The sequence below is a fragment of the Pteropus alecto genome, unplaced genomic scaffold (assembly GCF_000325575.1).
Source record: "Pteropus alecto unplaced genomic scaffold, ASM32557v1 scaffold222, whole genome shotgun sequence".
NCBI classification, from domain to species: domain Eukaryota; kingdom Metazoa; phylum Chordata; class Mammalia; order Chiroptera; family Pteropodidae; genus Pteropus; species Pteropus alecto.
The window spans coordinates 4,057,863-4,079,558 of NW_006433716.1; the positions used below are offsets into that span (position 1 = coordinate 4,057,863).

At 37.7% G+C, this 21,696-nt stretch overlaps 1 protein-coding gene and 1 pseudogene across 1 annotated transcript in view; both read left to right on the plus strand.

Annotated features, from left to right (window-relative positions):
• Nucleotides 1-1,673, plus strand: part of LOC102896422 (cyclin-dependent kinase inhibitor 2A) — a 5,346-nt gene extending 3,673 nt beyond the window's left edge. The window contains 3 exon segments of the mRNA XM_025044288.1: nucleotides 1-101; nucleotides 1,201-1,376; nucleotides 1,508-1,673. The exon segment at nucleotides 1-101 is cut by the window's left edge and continues 100 nt beyond it. Coding sequence (XP_024900056.1) covers nucleotides 1-101; nucleotides 1,201-1,376; nucleotides 1,508-1,615 — 385 coding nt within the window. The 3' untranslated portion in view covers nucleotides 1,616-1,673.
• A 13,525-nt stretch (nucleotides 1,674-15,198) lies between these two features.
• On the plus strand, nucleotides 15,199-16,567 carry LOC102896680 (annotated as a pseudogene).
• Nucleotides 16,568-21,696: the final 5,129 nt, after the last annotated feature.

The following is a 21,696-nucleotide window of genomic DNA, read 5'->3' on the forward strand; positions in this document are numbered from 1 at the left end:
GGAGAGGGGCCACCGCGAAGTCGCCGGGTACCTGCGCGCGGCCTCAGGGGGCAGGGAAGGAGGTAGCCACGCTGGTACAGACGCAGCAGAAGGTCCCACAGGTGAGGAGGCCGATCTAAGAATTTGAGCTTCCTCAGCCCATCGCACTCCTTTTTCAGAAGAGAAAGCTGGCTCCGGGTGAGCGGAGTCTTGTGTCTCTCCTCAGCTCTCACACTGCCAGCCAGTGGGACATCCCTAGTATTCCGATCGCGCTGCCCTCTCCAGTGCTATGGACGGGACATAGCCTGAGATGGACTTCCTTAAGTCAAAGCCCATCCCATAAATCCTGCACTCCACCTCCCAAACACTCATCCTCCCCGCAGCTCAGGCCTAGACCTGAGCATTGAAGACTCGAGGCTAAAGTTCTAGTGTCCCTTCTTCCTCCAATCTAGCTGGCCAGATGCATCCATTCAATGGCCCTCAGTTTCTCCATTACCTAGGTCGCTGGACCAGTCCTGTGATTTCCAAAACCAGTTGCGCATGACATCATCTGGTAGAGATCTGTCATTCCCAGCTCTGTTACACAATTCTGCTAAATCTGCCCCGCTGCTCTATGCGGTGGAGTTTTTCAGAGCTCCCCCAAGGGGTTCAGAGAGTATCTGGGATGGAGACCTCTCCAACCCTCGCAGTCTACACACTGGAATTTGCTGCACGGTCTGGATTACAGACCCTTTCTTAAATTTTTCTCTCTGTTAAGCTTTTGGTTTCTGCGAGAGATCGCTGAGAAGGAGAGACGGTTATGTGGTTCCTCTTGCGGCGAAAATGTGTGTGGAGGGACAGGAGGATCGAAAGGCAGGCTGGAGGGTGTACACAACGAGATCAGAGAGGAAGGCAGAGGCCAGATAATTGTAGGGGCCGCATAGGTCAAAGGATGTTTGGTCAAAACGTGGATTTTGTTCTAGAAACGTTAGGAAGCCATTAGCTGGGTTGGGAGAGATGCCCTGAGGAAAAAGACAATGGTACGGGAACCAATGGAACCAATGATTCCCAGACTTGCCTAATCAAGTGTCCTCCGATTACGCGAGTTCGCTGAGTCGCTCGCCAGCCTCAGATGCAAGAGATGCTTGGGACCGCGCGAAGCGCGAGGCGACGTCTTCATGTCTCCGAATGTGGCAAGCACTCGGCACCCATTATATACCCGTTTTCCTCTCGCAACCCCAGTGGGCTGCGCAGCAGCGCTCTCCCTGCCCTCAGCCTGGCGGGCCCGGAGTGCGGAAGCGGTCGGCGAGCCCAGAACAGCTAGCAGGACAGTGGACGCGTGTGGGATTAGCGAGGCTCGGAAGTGCGGAGACAGCCGGCAGGGTCGCGATTCCAGGAACAGATCCCTGCGCCGAGGGGTTAGTGGACATTGTGAGGAAGTGTGCATGCAGGCAAAGTCCATTAGTGAATACCTGGGGGACTGCAAAAAAAGGAGGCTGGAATGGGTCTCACATCTTTCTAATGTCTTTTTTCTCTCCGCCGTCTGCAGATACCCCAACTGAAGACCAGAGATTCTTCAAAGGATCTTGATCTTCAGGAGAAATTGGGCGGCAAACATCACACCATCCCCGCCTCCCAATTTTCTTCTGCTTTTTAAAATTTCAGACCTTTTATGTGCATTTATATCTTGTGATAAAAGGTTTTTTTAAAAAATCGTTTCTGCCTTTTCATTGAGTTGGAGTTTTCGAGAGCGAGTAAGTACTCAAGCCCTGAGAGTATATGTATGCGGGCACTTCCTCTTTCGAGCCTTGTACCTACCGGGCGCTGTTGTTTTTACAGCCATTTTGTGAAGTAGGAAAACGAAGCTCAAATGGGTTTCGTGGCCTTTCTTGTATCAAACTGCCCAGCAAATGTTAAAGCCAGGCTCATTTTTTTGTAATCGTGTTCTTTCGTTCGCTCATTTATTCGGTCAACATTTATTGAGCACCTATTATGGCACCTTACCAGGGGTACAGTGAGGGGAGACAGACATCAGCTGTTAAACACAGGACTAGAAATTTTAACGCACTTTCCTAGAATCAAAGACAGCGTTTGTTTCTGGGACTCGCTGTCGTTTCATGTGCCTCTTAAAAAGAAAACTGTAGCGTAAGAGTACACACCGTGGGTTGTAAGACACGTCCGGGTCTCAGATGATAAAATGTCAAAAGTCGGGTCTTGGGATTGAAAAAATGGGGTAAAAAGTGATGAAACCTTTCATCGGTCTGAAGGGACACCTTAAACTGACAGATTCTCGCCTGCCTGGCCTTCCGTTATTTACCCGGCTCCAAGATCCAAGCTCCCGCAAGGTTGGGGTATTTTACGCAAAGCGCCACACCCAGCAGGTAGCCCACAACCGCGGAGCCCCGTCTACAACTCATTCCGGGGCGTGCATGAGCTGGCTGGCTCCCCTTGTCCGGCCCAGCTCTCTGGGACCCACCCGTCAGCAGCTAGCTACTCCAGCGGGCTGTGAAGTTGCTGCTGACCTAGAAACTTCTCTGCCAGAGCAGGGAATAAATGCCGCATGGACTGAGTCCAACTTCAACTGGGTCCGGAAGGCTAAGCTGCTTCCTCCCAGGGGAGGTCACCACACCTCCAGTAACTTATTTATTTTTTATTGAGGTGCCATTTGCATGACAAAATTAATGATTTTAAAGTATACAATTCCGTGGTATTTAGTACACTCACAGCGTTGTGCAATCATTTTCATTTATCTAGTTTCAAAAATTTTCATCACCTCTAAAAGAGACCTCATACTCATTAAGCATTTTTCATTAAATCCTGCCTATCTTCAGGCTCTGGCAACCACTAATAGCCTTTTGTCTCTATGGGTTTACCTATTCTGGACACATTGTATGATTCCACTTCTATGAAATGTCCAGAATTTAATATAATTCCACTTATATGAGCTCTCCAGAATATATGTCTGTCTTTATGTCGGTTCCACAGTTTTGATGACTGTAGTTTTGTAATATGTTTTGAAATTGGGAAGTATTAATATTCCAACTTTTTCTTTTTCAAAATTATTTTGATCTGTTTCAACCTTGTATGTAGGGTTCCTTGCAATTCCATATAAATTTTAGAATCAGCTTTTCCCATTTATGCAAAAAAAAAAAAGGCTATTGAGCTTTTCATACGGATTGCATTGGATATGTAGATCACTTTGGATACTATTGCCATCTTGATAATATTTCCAAACCATGAACACAGTATGTCGTTTCACTCATTTAGGTCTTTAATTCCAGCAACGTTTTGTAGTTTTCAGTGCATAAGTATAACAAGGACTTGGTTAAATAAATTCCTAAGTATTTTACTCTTTTTGATGCTATTAAAAAATGGATTGTTTTTCTTAACTTACTTTTTGGATTGTTCATTACTAGGGTATAGAAATACAAATAATTTTTGTGTGTTGATCTTTTATCCTGCAGCCTCACTGATTTTGTCTATTTGCCCTACTAGAATTTTGTGTGTGTGTGCATGTCTATTGTGTGTATTCTTTAGCAGTTTCTATATATATAATCATGTCATCTGCAAAGAGGGGTAGTTTTACTTGTTCCCTTCCAGTTTGGATGGTTCTTATTTCATTTTTCTTGCCCAACTGTTCTGGTTAGAACTTTCAGGACAATGCCGATTATTTTGAATGGCAGTCTAAAGCAAACGTTCTTGTCTTATTTCTGATCTTAGTGGGAAATCTTTCAGTCTTTCACCATTGAATATGATGTTAGCAGTAGTTTCTTCATAAATGCCCTACCATATTGAGGAAGTTTTCTTCTAGTCTTAGTTTGTTGAATATTTTTATTATGAAAGACTTGGGTTTTATAAAATTATTTTACTGCATTGAGACAATCATGGGTTTTTTTTTTTCATTCTATTAATATGGTATATTACATTGATTGATTTTCATATGTTGAATTCCTGGCATTTCTGGGATAACTCTCACTTATTCGTGGTGTGTAGTCCTTTTAACATTCTGCTGGATTGAGTTTGCAAGTATTTTTATTTATTTACTTTTGCATCTATATGCATAGGGAATATTCGTCTGTAGTTTTCTTCTCTTGTGACATCTTTGTCTGGTTTCAGCATCAGGGTAATGTTGGCCCCATTGAATGAGTTAGGAAGTGTTCACTACTCTTCTATTTCTTGGAAGAGTTTGAGAAGAACTGGTGTTAATTGTTCTCTAAACTTTTAGTACAATTCACTAGGCAAGCCATCTAGTCCTGGGCTTTTCTTTGCGTATGTGTGGAGGAGAGGAGGGTGACTACTGATTAAATCTTACTTGTTATAAGTCTTCAAATTTTCTTTTTTTTTCCTTGAGTCAGTTTTGTTACTTTGAGTGTTCCCAGGAATTTTGTCCATTACAGGTAGGTTACCTAATTTGTTGGTATACAATCGTTCATAATTTTCTCTTATAATCCTTTTTTATCTCCTTAAGGTTGCTAGTACTGTCTCCATTTTGCTGTGTTTAAGTCATCTTTTTCTTTATCAAACATTTATTTGGTTGCTGTAAACCTTTGACTATTTTCCAGAGTTCCCACAAAGTCAATTCTGACAGTTATCTTGGTGTTTCTGATAGGGATTGGCCCTTGGAGCTTCCTATTCTGTCATTTTCACTAAGGCCACTTTAATTTTCCTGTTTGTTTTGTTTTGTTTTAGAGCAGAAGGACAGAATGCCTCTGATATGTCAAGTTTCTTTCTCCATATATCCCCTGTGACTGAGATTCAGTGCCCCAATGCCCTGCCTTCCCATTCGGGGTCTCCGGACCCACCATATCTCTGAACCTTTCTAGCTCAAACACTCAGCTATCTCCTTCCAAATTTTCTACACTCTCCCTCCTCCTCCTCCCTTCCGTCCCCACTGTAGGAGCTGGCTCCTCTCCACAATTCCTCTCCTGCGTGCGCTCATACACACCGTTTCGGAGATTCCTTAGATGCAGTCACTCCCGTGCCCCTTGCCCGCAGCCTCCTTTAGGATGGGCGCCTCAGCTAAAGCACAGGCAGGTGCTATTTTAAAGCCCCAAAGGCCTCAGGCAGGATTGAGTGTGTCTCCCAGGCCCTCTCACAGGTACGTACCCGCAGGTCCTCCGCTGCGCGGTTCAGGAACACGCGGAGCACGCGTACTCCTCGCCCAGCCAGCAACGAGAAGCGCGCGGTGGCTGAGCCGCGCAACTGGGCCTGGATCTCACAAGTACGGGGTCAGAAACTCGGCTTTGTCCTGTTAAAAAAAAAAAAAAAAAGGAAAAAAAGGAGGGGGCGGAGGGAGGAGAAGGAGAAGGAAGGTGAGAGAAAGAGGACAAAAGGAGGAGTTTTAAGTCTGTTCAAAACCGTAAGGTTGGAGGAAAGCTGAGAAGGTTTTGCGACGATGACGGCCAAAACTTTCAGAGCCAACCAGCGGTGGAGGATAAATAAGGCACTGCTGAATTGAAAATTTTTCAGCTTCCATGGGGCAGCTGGGAGTCTGCGGCTTGGGAGAGTAGTCCTGGGCCCAGCCGTGTCACAGGTCGGAGAATGGCTGTGGTGCCCAGGTTCCGGAGTAGTCCCTGGGATGGCCCCAGGGGAAGGGGTTCCCGCACCTCCTTCCAGATCTCACATACCTGATTTAAGCCGTAATGTTCAAGTAATAAGCATGAGAGAGAATCTATTGCATGACCTCTCTTCTAACTTGGGGGGGAGAGGATTGTCAGAATCCAATCTCTGACTCCATCATCACATGGCATTATCCTCTGAGTCTCTCTGTGTTGTCAAATCTCCCTCCCCTCTCTTTTTTCTTATAAGGACATCCGTCACTGGATTTAGGGCCCACTCTAAAGCCAGCATTATCTCATGCTGAGATCCTTAATTTAATTGCATCTGCAAAGACCCTGTTTCCAAATAAACTCACATCTATAGGTACTAGGGGTTTGGACTTGGACATATCTTTTTGAAATACACTATTCAACTTACTCCACTGCCTAATTCATGCTTTTTCCCCTAGTTCCTAAAGAATAAGAATAAGAATAAGAATAAACATTTAGGACCAGGGATAAACTTTTTTCAGAGACTAGCCTCAAAACTGAAAGCTCTTGCAAAATTAGTCTAAGACATCCAGAATCTCTGGTAAATAAAATCGGAGCTCTGACTAGATGTGCATTTGTAGAGTAAGCCAAAGAGGATAGGGATGTGAATTTTGAGCCATTAGGAAAAATTTGAACAAGATTTCTTTCCCATAAACTGGTGAGGACACTAACAGGAATGATCTCTTAATAGAACCAGGTGGATTAAAAAAGATAAATTGGCACACAGGATTAACTCAGACTGGTGAAGAGGAGAGTAGTAGAATAGAGTGGGGCTGCTTTCCTCATGCAGAGTGAGGGCTGTCTTCTTGTGCACCCTCCTATGTTGCATTTAGATACAATCACAGAACATAATCTTGTTTTAATGTACCTAGAGAAAATTAGCATTACATTTCTATTTTTCCAAACATTTTCAGAAACAATATCTCAATGAATTGTTGCAACCCCCTATAAGGCATTGCAATTCCAAATTTAAAATCAGGGAATAGAGAATCTGAGAGATCACATAATTTTCTGAGGGCATGAGAATCCTCCAGGCTTTCAATTGTGATACAGAGATTGTAGAAACTTCCTCAACTACTATTTACTTTACCCACTTTATAAATGAAGAAGCTGAAGCTTAGGTGCCGTAGGTGGCCCAACCACATACATCTAGTGACTGGTGGATCCAGTATTTGGTCCTAGTTTTGTTCAGAAGGGCATAGACTATGGCCATTGATCCTGACATTGCTCTAGACTGGGTAGTTTAGGGCCTTTGACCTTTCTTAAAAAGGCATCTGAGATTAAAACCACCCTGCTTCTCATGCCTGGTTTTATCAGAGACCTCAATATAAGTACTCCTGATCAATTTCCTCTACCTCCCCTTCATTCCCATAATGCTCTATACTTCTTTGTCCTTAGCCCACACCTCTCCCACCTCCCAAACTTTCCACCGTGCTCTCTGGTACACCTACTACATAATCAGTCAGTGTCCTATAGCCTCAATTTCTTCTTAGTTAAGTTTCTGCCTCCTTCTTGGTATAAATGCTATCCAACACTCCTTGGAAGACACTGAATTTCTATCAGGTTTCTGAAGTAGAAGCTTTTATTCTCTCTCATGAGCAACCTATCTGAAAGTCAGGAAGTGAATTTGAGACCCTCCTTACTTATCATTGTTTTTGTCCTAACTGTTATGGATTGAACTGTGTGCACTTAGATACAGATACGTGCACAGGGAGAACGCCATATGAAGATGACCGCAGAGATCTACAAGCCAAATAACAGCAAAGAGATTTCCAGCAAATAACCAGAAACTGGAGGAGAGATGTGGAACAGATTGTCCCTCACCACTCTCAAAAATAATCTTATTGACACCTTGATCTCAGACTTCTAGCCTTCAGAATTGTGAGACAATAAGTATCTGTTGTTTAAGCCACATAATTTGTGATACTTTATTATGGAAGCCCTAGCAAGCTAATATACCAACCCTCTGGTAAAAACCCTTTTTAAAACTCAGACCATTCAACCTAACTCATCCTTCAGATCTCAATTTAATGCTTATTTCCTCAAGGAGACTTCCTTGATCAAGGTCTTTTATATAAACTCTCCCAGAATGATTTTCCTTCTTTTTGGAGTACATATTTACCTCAGTTTGCAATTGCACAAATGTTAGTGTTGTTTGATTAATAATATTTGGCTTCGCCTCTGGTCTCTAAATTCCATGACCTCAGCAAAAGTTTCTGTTTTGCTCACCATCATATCCCCAAAGTAGGTGCTCAGCAAATATTTGTTGTGAATTAAAGCATTGCATTGTTTTAGAAGTTAATTTCTTTTTAAAATACAAATAACCTTTGGCAAATATAATCCACCAAGCATTATCATCCATCCGATATTTAATATGTACATGAAGTTTAGGCTTAAGAGGGCTCTGAGTTTTGTGTTATAATTTCTTCCTAAATGACACTTGGCTTCTTTTTGAATCCTATTTCCTGTTTGTGTCTATTTTGACCACTATTTTATTGAATTTTTTTTTTTTGCTTATTTAAGTATTTTATTGACAGTCCTGTGGTCTCCAGAATCTTCTTCATAGTCTTTAGCAGCATTTGCCCTAGATACTTTTTGGGAAATTTGGGGCAACTATTGTCACATTTTCATAGGTGTTATCTTCCCAATGGGAGCTCAAATGGTAAATGTCGTGCAGGGGTTTCAGACATGAAAGTGGATTAAGATGCTAGACATAGAAGAGAGAAACATATCAGAATTCAGCTGCATAATTTTTAATTTAATATAAAATTTTAGTACTTATTATATTTGCAGAGTTTAAAAAATCAAATATTATTACTATATGGTATTGTGGTATAATAAAAAATATATTTGGTCTTTGCTAACTCGCCTACACACACACACACACACACACACACACACACACACGCATTCCTTCCTTTCCGGGCACAGAGCTGCTAAAACCATTGGAAATTCTTTTGTATGCTAATGAATGAGTCATAGTCAAGGCTTCCAGATAGCTTCAAATTGGGGACCAGTCACTAGGAAAATCAAGCCATGATAAGGATTGGAACTGTCAGTCTCCCTCCCCACCTCAGGGGAGGAAAGGGGGATGAAGATTGAGTTCAATCACCAAAGGCCAATGATTTAATCAATCATGTCTATGCAATGAAACTGCCATACAAACCCCTAAACAGTGAGATTCGGAGGGCTTCTGAGTTTGTAAGCTTTTGAGGAGCTGAGAGGCGGTGTACCTGCAGAGGGCACGATTAAGCAACACCCCCACACATACATTTGGATAGCCAAATGACAAGTTGATACACAAAATGTGGTATCATTCAACCTAAAAAATAACAAAATACTGACACATGCTACGTTGTGGATGAACCTTCAAACATAAGGCCAAGCAGAAGAAGCTTATGTCTACAAAAGGCCACATATTGTATAATTCTTTTTATTTGAAATGTCCAGAATAGCCAATTCCATAGAGATAGAAAGTAAAATTGTAGTTTCCAGGGGCTAGGGGAAGTGAGAAGTAAGGAGCAACTGCTAAGATATGGGGATTCTTCTGGAGCTGACGAAAATATTCCGGAGTTAGATTGTGATGATGGTAGCCCTACTCTGTGAATATATTGTAAACCACTGAATTGTCTACTTCAGAAGTGTGAACTTTATGGTATGTGAATTATATCACAATAAAGCTGTTATTAAAAACAAACAGAGACACCATTGCCTCTTAAAAAAAAATCCCCAAATATTTCAGTGACTTTCATGCCTATAATGTCTCTTTTATCTCATCTACTACTATTTTTCACTGTAATATTTTGCTTCAGCCACAGTAACCTCCTTGCCATTCTTCAGACAAGCCAGGCACTCTCCCAACTTAAGGTTTTAGAGCTGTTCTCTCTACCTGGAATCCTCTTCACCAAAGACTAATTATCTCATCACTATGTGTCATTTTCTTATGCTGACCAACCTGTTTAATATTGTTTACAACCTGTGCATTCCTCTGCTGACCCTCCTTACACTACACTAGTTTTTCTTTTCCTCCTAGTACCTCCACTTTCAAACATACTATAAAATTTACTTGTTTCTTATATATTTTAGCTATTGTTTATTTTTCTTCCTTAATGCTAAAATGCAAACTTTTGAAAGGCAGGAATCTCTTGCCTGTTTTGGCAATTGCTGTAAGTACTTATAGCAATGCCTGGCACAAAGTAAGCATTTTAAACATATTTTTGATAAATAAATGATGGGCTTCCTTTCAAATATATAAAGAACATTTTCTTTCAATTAGACTCTTTATGAAGAGAATACAGGTGACTGCTACATAACAAATGAATGAACAAAAGAAATAAATCCCATTTTCTAATATTTAAAAGTTGTTGATCATGTCCCTTTTCTGAGCCAGGCCAGGAGGTTTAGAGCTCTCTGGTACAATGTAATGCTTCAGAAGACATCACTGTCATGTAAAGGATAAACAGCATAAAGAGCCTGGAATTTAGAGACAGACCATATCGATCTGATCCTGGTTATGCCACTGTTAACTGTGAGTGACTTGGATGAATTACATAACATCCCTAAGCATCAGTTTCCTCATCTGTGAAATGTGGAATTTAATGGTATCTGCCTCACAAATGTGTTATGAGAACCAAAATATTTAATACTTATTAAATAAATAGCATACTGTCTGGTAAGTGGACAGCGTTGAATGAACATTAGTTATTTTTATGCTTACAACATAGTATTTTTTAATATTTTTTTAATTTTTCCATTATAATTGGGTTACAATATTATATTAGTTTCAGGTGTTCAGCATAGTGATTAAAGATCTATATAACTCACAAAGTGATCACTCCAATAAATCTAGTGCCTCTCTGCCCACATACATATTTATTATATTATCATTGACTATATTCTTTATAGTCAAGGATATTTTATATCTATTTTGTATCTATTTTGATACATTTTGTATCTCCATGACTATTTTGTAACTACCCATTTGTACTTCTCAATCTCTTTCCCCTTTTTCAATGACCCCCCCTACTCCCATCTGGTGACCCTCAAAATGTTCTCTGTATCTATACGAGTGTTTCTGGGTTTTTTTGTTGTTGTTTATTTTGTACTTTAGTCGTTCTCTGTCTGACTTACTCCGTTCTCCCCCTTGTGAGGATGAAGGTAGGACTGATCAGTTATTTACAAATATTGAAGAAGCCATTTATACTGCTGAATGTTGAGGAATAATAGAAATGTCCAGTGTTAAGAGAGAGTACAAGAGAATGAAAATAATCCATGATAGAATTAAATTCATGACATAGTGGGATACTCTATTATGGTTTTGTTATTCAGTATAGAACTTGAGAGTTAATCTTCATAAAAGGCAATATGAAGGATTCTTGTAGTGAAAAAAAAATGTTTTGTATTTAACTGTATTAATGGCTGTGATATTTTACTATAGTTTTGCAAGATGTTACCATTGGGTAGATAAAGGGTACCCAGGATCTGTCTGTATTCTTTCCTAGAGTTGCCTGTGAATCTATTAGTCTCTCAAAATAAAAAGCTTAATGAAAAATAATAAAACAAAATATACTTTGGATATTCTAGAAAGCCGATCATGTTTTATTTGGATGATGAAATTAAAGGAAATTTAAATATTTTTTTTGTGACTTGTATATATCTTTTAAATTTTCACACAGGAATTTCTTTTGGAGTAAAAAAAAGTATCATTTACATGAAATGTAATGAAACCTTTTGAAATACATTGATAGCTCTGTTTTATTATATACAAACTATTAAGAATTAAGAGTATTATTGACAGCCTTTACAGGTCAGTGCATTAGAACATAGTGTAAATTAAACACTGCTGACCACCATGTGTCTCTGTTGTCTAAACAGCCAAAATCTAGATTAGCTGACCCCAACATCTGGCATTGTGCTTAGTTATTACATATTGTTTCTTCAATGAGAATTTCCAACTCCCTACTTGACCTATAACTCAACCACATTCCTTCATAGAATCTCATGCTCTTAATTAGTAGAAAATACCTGTGATTTAACATTAGTTTCAATTGCTGGGTTCAGCCTTCAGTTGTCAGGATATTCTGTGAATTTACTGAATTACTGCCAAGCATTTATTGACAGGAAAAGAGATGAATCAACTTCTCTTTTTCTTCTTAAAGGAATTTGTTTGTTAAATCATAGGGCATAGTTCACTGTATATTCTGGTAATTCTTTCCCCTGATTTATGACTTCTATTGCTCATGATGACATCTGCTGTTATACTGATAAATGTTCTTTTGTAGGTAATCTTTTATCATTAGTTACTGTTAAGAATTTTACTTTATCTGCAATTCTGCAGTTTTACCACCATTTGTTTAGGGATGAATTTAATTTCTCCAGCCTGGAACTTATTTTGTTTCCTGAATCTAAGTATTTCAGTGTCTCTATAATTTTGGTAAACGTTTTGGCCTTCATATTTTCCTCAAACATTGCCTATCAATCCTCCATTCTGTCATTCTCTCTGTTCTTTCCACCTGGGACTTCTATTAGTTTTTACGTTACTCCTCTTTTACACCATTTCATTTAACATCTCTCGCATATTCCCTCTCTCTCTCTCTCTCTTTCCCACCCCCTCGCTTTTTAAAAAATATTTTTATTGAAATATATCTAATATCCAATATTATATTTGTTTCGAGTACACATCATAGTCATTCAGCATTTATATACCTAAAGAAATTATTACCATGATAAATCCAGCAACCATTTGACACCGTACGATGCTATCACAATATTATTGACTATATTCCCTATGCTATATATTACATTCCCTTGACTTATTTGTTTTATACCTGGAAATTTGAACCTCTTATTCCCCTTTATCATTTTCCTTTTTTAAAAAATTTTTCAATTACAGTTGACATTCAATATTATTTTATATTAGTTTCAGGTGTACACCCTAGCGGTTAGACATTTATATAATGTTCTAAGTGATCCCCCTGACTAGGCTAGTACCCACTGGCACTATACATAGTTATTACCATTTCATTGACTATATTCCCTATGCTGTACTTCACATTCCCACGACTGTTTTGTAACTAGCAATTTGTACTTCTTAATACCTTCACTTTTTTCACCATGTGCCCAGATCTTCCCATCTGGCAACTATCAGCTTGTTCCCTGCATCTATGAGTCTGTTTCTGTTTTGTCTGTTTATTTATTTTGTTCTTTAGATTCCACATATATGTGAAATCATATGGTATTTGTCCTTCTCTGTCTGACTTATTTCACTTAGCACAATACCTTCCAGGTCCACCCATGTTGTCACAAATGGTAAGATTTCATTCTTTTTTGTGGTTGAGTAATATTCTATTGTATAGATATACCACTTCTTTATCTAATCATCTATCAATGGGCACTTAGGTTGCTTTCATATCTTGGTTATTGAGTAATGCTGCAATTAACATAAAGGCGCATATATCTTTTCGAATTAGTGTTTTGAATTTCTTCAAATAAATACCCAGAGGTGGAATTGCTGGGTCATAAGGCAGTTCTATTTTTAGTTTTTTAGGAGATGCCATACTGCTTTTTATAGTAGCTGTACCAATTTGTAATCTCACCAACAGTGCACAAGGGTGCCCTTTTCTCCTCATCCTCACCAACACTTGTTTTTTGTTGATTTATTGATGATAGCCATTCTGACAGATGTGAGGTGATATCTCATTGTGGTTTTCATTTGCATTTTTCTAATATTTAGTGATATTGAGTATCTTTGCATATGTCTATTGGCCATCTGTATTTCCTCTTTGGATAAATACCTATTCAGGTCCTCTGCCCATTTTTTAATTGGATGAGGTTTTTTTTAGTGTTAAGTTGTATAAGTTCTTTATAAATTTTGGGTATTAACCCCTTATTAGATTATATTATTGGTGAATATCTTCTCCTGATTGGCAGGAGAAGAAATGGATTGTCTTTCCATTTTGTTGATGGTTTCCTTTGCTGTGCAATAAACTTTTAGTTTAATGTAGTCCCGTTTGTTTATTTTTCCTTTTATTTCCCTTGCCTGAGGCAACATATCAGAAAAAAATGTTACTAAGAGCAATGTCAGAGAGTTTAGTGCCTACGTTTTCTTCTAGGAGTTTTATGGTTTACAGTCTTACATTTAAGTCTTTAATCCATTTTAAGTTTACTATTGTATATAGTGTGAGTAGGTGGTCTAGTTTCATTATTTGCATCTGTCCAGTTTTCCCAGCATCATTTAATGAATAGACTATCTTTATCCCATTGTATATTCTTTCTTTCTTTTTTTTTTGTCATAAATTAATTGACCATAAGGGTGTGGGTCTATTTCTGGGCTCTCAATTCTGTTCCATTGATCTATATGTCTGTTTTTATGTGAGTTCCATACTGTTTTGATTGCTATAGTTTTGTAGTATAGTTTGATATCAGATAGTGTGAGACCTCCAACTTTGTTCTTCTTTCTATGGCTATTTGGGTTTTTTTATGGTTCCATACAAATTTTAGGATAATTTGTTTGTGTTCTGTGAAAAATGCTATTGGTATGTTGATAGCGATTGCATTGATTGCTTTGCGTAGTATGGACATTTTAACAATGTTAATTCTTCCTATTTGTGAGCATGGTATATGTTTCCATTTATTCTTCTTCAGTGTCTTATAATTTTTTATTATAAGTCTTTTATCTCTTTGATTAAATTTATTCCTAGTTATTTTATTTATTTTTTGATACAATTGTAAATGGTAATATTCTTGTGAGGTCTGAAAGAAGGAAACAGAAGCAAAATGCTCTGGGGGAATTCACCTAAAACCTAAGCTACACGGGATTTTCATGGATAAAGCCACACTTAAAATTAACTCATTTTCCAAAATACAAAACTTAAAAGGCAAAATTTTCCATGAACAAATATCGGCAGATGAGAAGATAGTCTGGTTAAATTCCTAAAAACTTGAGATAATAGAAACATCAGCTCAAATTATCAAATAAGTAGAAGATGACAAACGATATGAAAACATAATAAAAAGTAAAAATATATGTTTTTAAGTGTACTTTAGTAAAAGAGAATAATGGAAGTGAAAAATATAGTCATTAAAAATAAAAATCATTGGAAGGGTTAAACAGCAGATGAACACCTGCTGTAAAGAGAGTGTGGTCAGCTGGATAACAGACCTGAATAAATACCCAGAATAAGAGAAGAAGGTGGAGAGAAAGTCCTAGCCACAGTAGTCAGACAAGAAAAAGAAATAAAAAGCCTCTAAATTAGGAAGAAGGAAAACTGTCATTATTTGCAGATGACATGATATTATACAGAGAGAACCCTAGAGAGTCTACCAAAAAATTATTAGAACTGATAAGTGAATTCAGTAAAGTAGCAGAGTATAAAATTAATATTCATAAATAAGTTGCATTTCTATACACCAATAGCTTTTTTTGAAGGTATGTTGGCTTTAATTTATTGCCTTCTAGTCACTGAGGAATAATAAGATCAAAATCTCATGATATTAGCTCTAAGCAGTTTTAAATTTTCCTCCCCAAAATTATAATCTCTGAACAATGTTGACGCTAATGGATTGAGAGAATTATATGCTGAAAATACAATATTAAAAATCAACCCTTCTTCTGGACAAGACGGTGGGTGCGAGACTAGAGTGACTACTTTGACACGAAGTTTTCAGCAAATGAGCCACGATTAATGTAGTTATAATTGGTCATGTAGCTCTTGGGAAATCCACAGTTGTAAAAGTTATTCCTGAAGTTCACACTGTTAGGTTTGAAAATGAACTAGAAAGAAATGTTACAATCAAGCTTGGATATGCTAATGCTGAGATTTATAAACTTGATGACCCAAGGTTGTCCTCAGCCAGAATGTTATAGATCCTGTGGAAGTAGTACGCCAGATGAGTTTCCTACAGACATTCCAGGGACCAAAGGGAACCTCAAATGAGTCAGGCATATCTCCTTTGTTGACTGTCCTGGCTACGATATTTTGATGGCTACTATGTTGAACAGTGTAGCAGTGATGGGTGCAGCAGTGATGGATACAGCTCTTCCTGTGTTAGTTGGTAATCTTGTCCTCAGCTTCAGACTTCTGAACACTTGGCTGCTATAGAAATCATGAAACTGATTCTACAAAATAAATTGATTTGGTAAAAGAAAGCCAGGCTAAAGGATAGTATGAACAGATCATTGTATTTGTACAAGGTACAGTAGCAGGAGCTCCTATTATTCCAATTTCTGCTCAGCTGAAATATAATATTGAAGTTGTCTGTGAGTACATGGTAAAGAAAATTCCAGTGCCCCCAAGAAACTTTACTTTAGAACCCTGACTTACTATTGTTATTAGATCCTTTGATGTCAACAAACTTGGCTATGAAGTTGATGACTTTAAGAGGTGTAGCTGGTGGTAATATTCTAAGAGGAGTGTTAAAAGTGGACTAGGAGATAGAAGTCAGACCTGGCATAATTTCCAAAGATAGTGATAGAAAACTCATGTGTAAACCAACCTTCCAAAACTGTATCATCGTTTGCAGAACATAATGATCTTCGATATGCTGCTCCAGAAGGTCTTTTGAGAATAGGAACAAAAGCTGGCCTCACTTTGTGTTGGGCTGACAGACTGGTGGGGCAGGTACTTGGTGCAGTTGGAGCTTTACCTGAGAACTTCACAGAACTGGAAATTCCTTATTTCCTGCTTAGATGGCTTCCAGGTATACATACTGAAGAAGACAAGATAGTAGTAAAGATGCAAAAATTGTCTAAGAATGAAGTGCTAATGATGAACATAGGATTTCTGTCTACAGGAGGAATTAGTGTAGTCGAGGCTGATTTGGCAAAATCTTTTTGACTAATTTTGTGTACACAGAAGTAGAAAAAAATTGCCCTTAACCAAAAAATTGAGAAACACTGGAATTTAATTGGTTGGGGTAAAATAAGAAAAGAACTGACAATAAAGCCAGTAGTAGATGATGACTGCAGAATTCTAGTTAAAGAATACATTTGGATAAAGTCAAACCTTCTCTTACCTATCTAGGGATATATTTTTAAAACGATACTGGGGAATGAATTTCAAAGCTTATTACCTTAGTAGTAGCTGTTATTCTTATCTTTTGGTGATGAAAATTTAAACTTTAGTACTAAAATATGGTCTATAATAAATGTAAAAAAATTGGCATAATGTTGGATTAAATGTACATTTTACCAGAAATTAATCATTCCTCAATAATATCTAATTTATATATTATTGCAGGTTAGAAATGAAACTATTTGCTATAACCAGCCTTTGCTGTAGCACACATACCACCGAACCCGTTTGAAATAAAGTTTTTCTTCTTATATTCATGATTCATCTTTGAGTAGCTCCATGCTTGAAAGGATTGTTATACCAGTAAAAACTTGAAGACACAAATTCTTGAAGACTAGCTTCCCTTTGCTAGTCTTCAACATATTTTATATTGCTTTATCTTTGTAATTTTGAGTGGAAAAAATTAATAGGTTCAAATAAAATTATCCTTTAGAGCAAAACAAAACAAAACGAAACAAAACAAAAAAAACTAATCCTTATTAATTAGCAGCAATAATGACCAAAATATCTCATATATTATCAGATAACTCTCTGCCCTGAAATGTTTTTCTCTGCTTCATTCTGGCTCTGATGTTAATATATTTTTTTTTCTTTTCAGTGAGTCGGAATTGTTTGTTCATGCTGTTTCAAAATTACTGAGGCCTATCTGCATTACTGGCAAAAAGATACTGACTCACACAGTGCCAGGGGTCATGGAGTAAGAGCAATAGAGAAGCAGTTTTGGTAAAAAGTATGAAGAAAAACTCAGAGTACCCTTGGGACAGAAGGCAGCTCTGTGAGCAGCTGAAAAGGGCTTTCTTCTTTTGCTAGTAACTTTATTCTGTATTTTCCATTTCTTCTTTTTCTAGGAGCATTTCTTTCTAATTCTATACATTATATTATCAGTAGAGGACATTTTAGATACTGGTTAAGGATTGGCCCTGGAGATTTTTTGTACAGTCTTAGGTTATATATGTCAAGCTAACTTATCCATATAAACTGGGAATCATCATTTTGCAGCAAGCCTAAGCATGCCTCACCCATGCTCACTGGCAGCCATACTCTAAATATTACACTGTCCTTGTATCCACCTGCTGAAATAGCCCACAACTGAAGTCATTTAATACAACAGGCCCCACTCAGTGATACAGAAAGAAACAGGCAATTTTGAAATCATCCTCCCTCATTTGCACTCAGAGAATATTCAGAAGACAACATAGCCTATTTTGAAATTATTGTATATATAGTTGGATTAATCTTCTCCCCAAAACCTTTTAAAAACTATTGCAATTTTCACTTTTCACATACATCTGTCACTTTTGAGATTTATATTTTAGTAAAAATTTCAGTATGTATTCATATAGTGGTTAATTTTATTCTAAAGTAAACAAATATTATACATTCATATTTATTTTTAAATATTTTTATTGTTCAGTTATAGTTTGCATACAATAAAATATATTAGTTTCTGCTGTACAACATAGTGATTAGACATCTATATAATCACAAAGTGATCACCCCAATAAATCTAGTGCCCCTCTAACACCGTAGTTTTTACAATATTATTGGCTATATTCCTTATGCTATACTTTATATCTCCGTGACTATTTTATAAATATCCATTTGTAAACTCTTTCTTCTATCCCTTTTTTCACTGACCCCCCAACCCCCTGCCGTCTGGTAACCCTTAAAATATTCTCTGTATCTATGAGTTTGTTTCTGTTTGTTTGTTGGTTGGTTTTGTTCTTTAGATTCCACCTATGTATGCAATCGTATGGCATTTATCTTCCTTTAGCTGGCTTACTCCACTCAGCACGATATCTTCTAGGTCCATTATGAAATATTTTTTTCCATCCCATTACTTTTAGTCTGCATGTGTCTTTTAATCGGAAGTGAGTCTCTTGTAGTCAGCAAATATAAGGATCTTGTTTTCTTATCCATTCAGCTACCTATCTTTTGATTGGAGCATTTAATTCTTTTGCATCTGAAGTACTTATTGATAGACATGTAGTTATTGCCATTCTGTATTTAGATTTTTTATATATTTTTTTTTCTTTTTCTTAAAGAAGTCCCTCTAACATTTCTTGTAACACTGGCTTGGTGGTGATGAACTCCTTTAACTTTTCCTTATTTGTGAAGATCTTTATCTGTTCTTCAATTCATTTAGAAGCTTTGCTGGGTAAAATAATCTTGCTTGTAAGTCCTGGATTTTCATCACTTTGAATATTTTGTACCAAGCCCTTCTGTCATGCAAAGTTTCTTTTGAGATATTAGCTGCCAGTCTTATGGGTACTCTCTTGTAGGTAACTAACTGCTTTTCTCTTGCTACTTTTAAGATTCTCTCTTTGTATTTAACCTATGGCATTTTAATTATGATGTGTCTTGGTGGGGGCCTCCTAGTTTCATCTTTTTTGGGGACTGTCTGAGCTTCCTGGGGTTTTATGTCTATTTCTTTCACCAGATTAGAGAAGTTTTCCATCATTATTTATTTAAATAGCTCTTCGACTTCTTGTTTTCCTTCAGGTACTCCCATGACAGGGATATTTTTTATATTTAATTGTGTCCCAGAGGCTTCTTAAATCTCAGATATTGTATTCTTCATTTCTGACTAACTCCCTATTATGTTTTCCATCTCCATTTTTATGTTTTCCATCTCTTTGGTAAAGTTCTCACTGAGTTCATCTACTCTTCCTCTAAGTTCCTTGAGCATCCTTATAACCAGTGTTTTGAACTCTGCATCTGGTATATTGCTTGCCTCTATTTTGGTGAATTCTGTTTCTAGACTTTGTTCTGTTCTTTCATGTGGGACATGCTTCTTTGCCTCCCCATTTTGGTTGCCTCCCTGTGTCTGTTTCTATGTATCATGTAGTCCTAAGTCTCTTGGTCTTAGTAGAATGGCTTTATGTAGTAAGTATGCTGTGGGACCCAGTGGCACAGTTCTGGGGGCGGTGGGGAGGGTTCAGCTGCAGGCCAAGTTCATCTGCAGCCTGTGAACCTCTGGGGCCATCTGGTAAGAGTCACCAAGTAATCCACATATGGCTGCCACCCTTGCTGGGCTTTTAGGTGCCTCAAGGGGTCAAGTCCCAAATCGAGGCCAACTGCCATTGGTGCAAGTCTTGTGGCTGCTCAGCAAAAGGTACAGGGCATGCCGAGGCCAGATGCTGCTTCTTTGGGTTTTACAAGTCTTTGAGAGATTTTATAAAAGTTCACAGCAGGAGACAAGACAGCCTGTTTGTATGGAATAAATCACCGAAAGTGGCTTGGGTGGGCCCACAAGTTATTTTTTTAGAACTCAATGTAATTTCTTTTTTTAAAAAAAAAAAAAAATAGAGTTGATGCACAATAATATATAAGTTTCAGATGTACACTGTAGTGACTTGACATTTATGTTCCTTACATATGATCAGTATGATGCCAAGTAACCATCTGTTACCATACAAAGTTATTATAATAATATTGACTATTTTCCCTATGCTGCACATTATAGCTCCGTGACTTTTTTTTTTTTTTTTTAATAACTGGAATTTTGTACCTCTTATTTCTCTTCACCTTCTTCACCCACTTCCCAGGCCCCTCCTTTCTGGCAGCCATCAGTTTATTCTCTATGAGCCTGTTTCTGTTTTATTTGTTTACTTGTTTTGTTTTTTTAGATTGCACATATAAGTAAAATCATATGGTATTTGTCTTTCTCTGTTTGACTTATTTCACTTAGCATAATACCCTTTAGGTTCATCCATGTCACAAATGACAAGATCTCATTCTTTTTTATGGCTGAGTAATATTTCATTGTATATATAACATCTTTATTTATTCATCCATCCTTGAACATCTAGGTTGCTTCCATATCTTGGCTATTATAAATAATGCTACCATGAACATAGGCATGCATGTATCTTTTCAAATTAGTGTTTTTGTTTGCTTGGACAAATACCCAAGAAAACTATCTGGGTCATATGGTAGTTACAAGTAACAATTTGCAATCTTAGTTTAAGCTCTATCCAGGACTGACTTCATTGGTCACACGCAAACTCAGAAATAGATGATATATAGCTATTAACAGACCGCTTGTCATCTATTTTGGCTGCTGAGCAGCAGAACTACTTTTTTATGTTCGTGAAATTGCTGATCTTATATAAACACTTGTTTTGTATAACAGAAGCTAAAAATGCCAAATATGTAATTTCCCTTCCTCTTTTGCAGCTAAGGCGCAGACATGTGACCTAGCCTCTATCAATCAGAAATTGCCGTATAGGATTTGACACTAGTTACATTAGCTCTGCAGAAGGAAGTGGCAGTACCTGTAGCACTGGAGGAAACAATTTTATCTCCAGACCAATTCTGAAACATCTTTCGGTGCATTTTTCCTGGTGGCTTAGCCTTGAGCCTGTATCTCTACCCATTATGGTAGATTCTGTGAGATATTTAAATATATGTTTAGTGAATTACTTTTTTTGCTGAACTCAGCTGCAGATGGCATTTGTTTCTTGCATGTGAGAATCCATACTGACAGGTATTTCTTATACACTTTACTTACAGATATAGTGTGAACTTAACATGTTGCCTCATTTCTAGTAATAAGCACTATAACAGTTGTTATATTTTCTTTTTTATTTTTTCTGGTACATAAAAATCTCAGAATCGAATTCTGAACTCTATTGTAGTACAGAGAGTAACTCAACTAGTACAATTAGCTTATTTACCTTTGCTTTTTCCCCCTGTTTTTATGAATCTTATTTGTATTGTGATATCATTGGTTGTTAGCAGCCTATCAGAAAACTTCACAGATTTTCCCTAAAGAAGAGTTTCCCTAAATTCTCATTCCTTACTTGCAACTGGTCCCTGGGTCTCCTTGGTCTTCTTTCCTTGCTCTTGTGGCAACTCTTGCTGTGATTACCCTTTTATTTTCCTCTATACACTTAGCAAAGAGGGATGATGTATTCTCCACAGCCTCTCACTCTCATCTCTGACTCCTAAGGAAAACTTCTTTAAGGATTTTGTAGTTAATAACAATAAGAAAAGCTACAGCAAAATAAAAGCAGCCACGATTCCAAAATCTGCCCATTTTATGTGCGTGATGTATGATTCTTTTTAAGATAGTC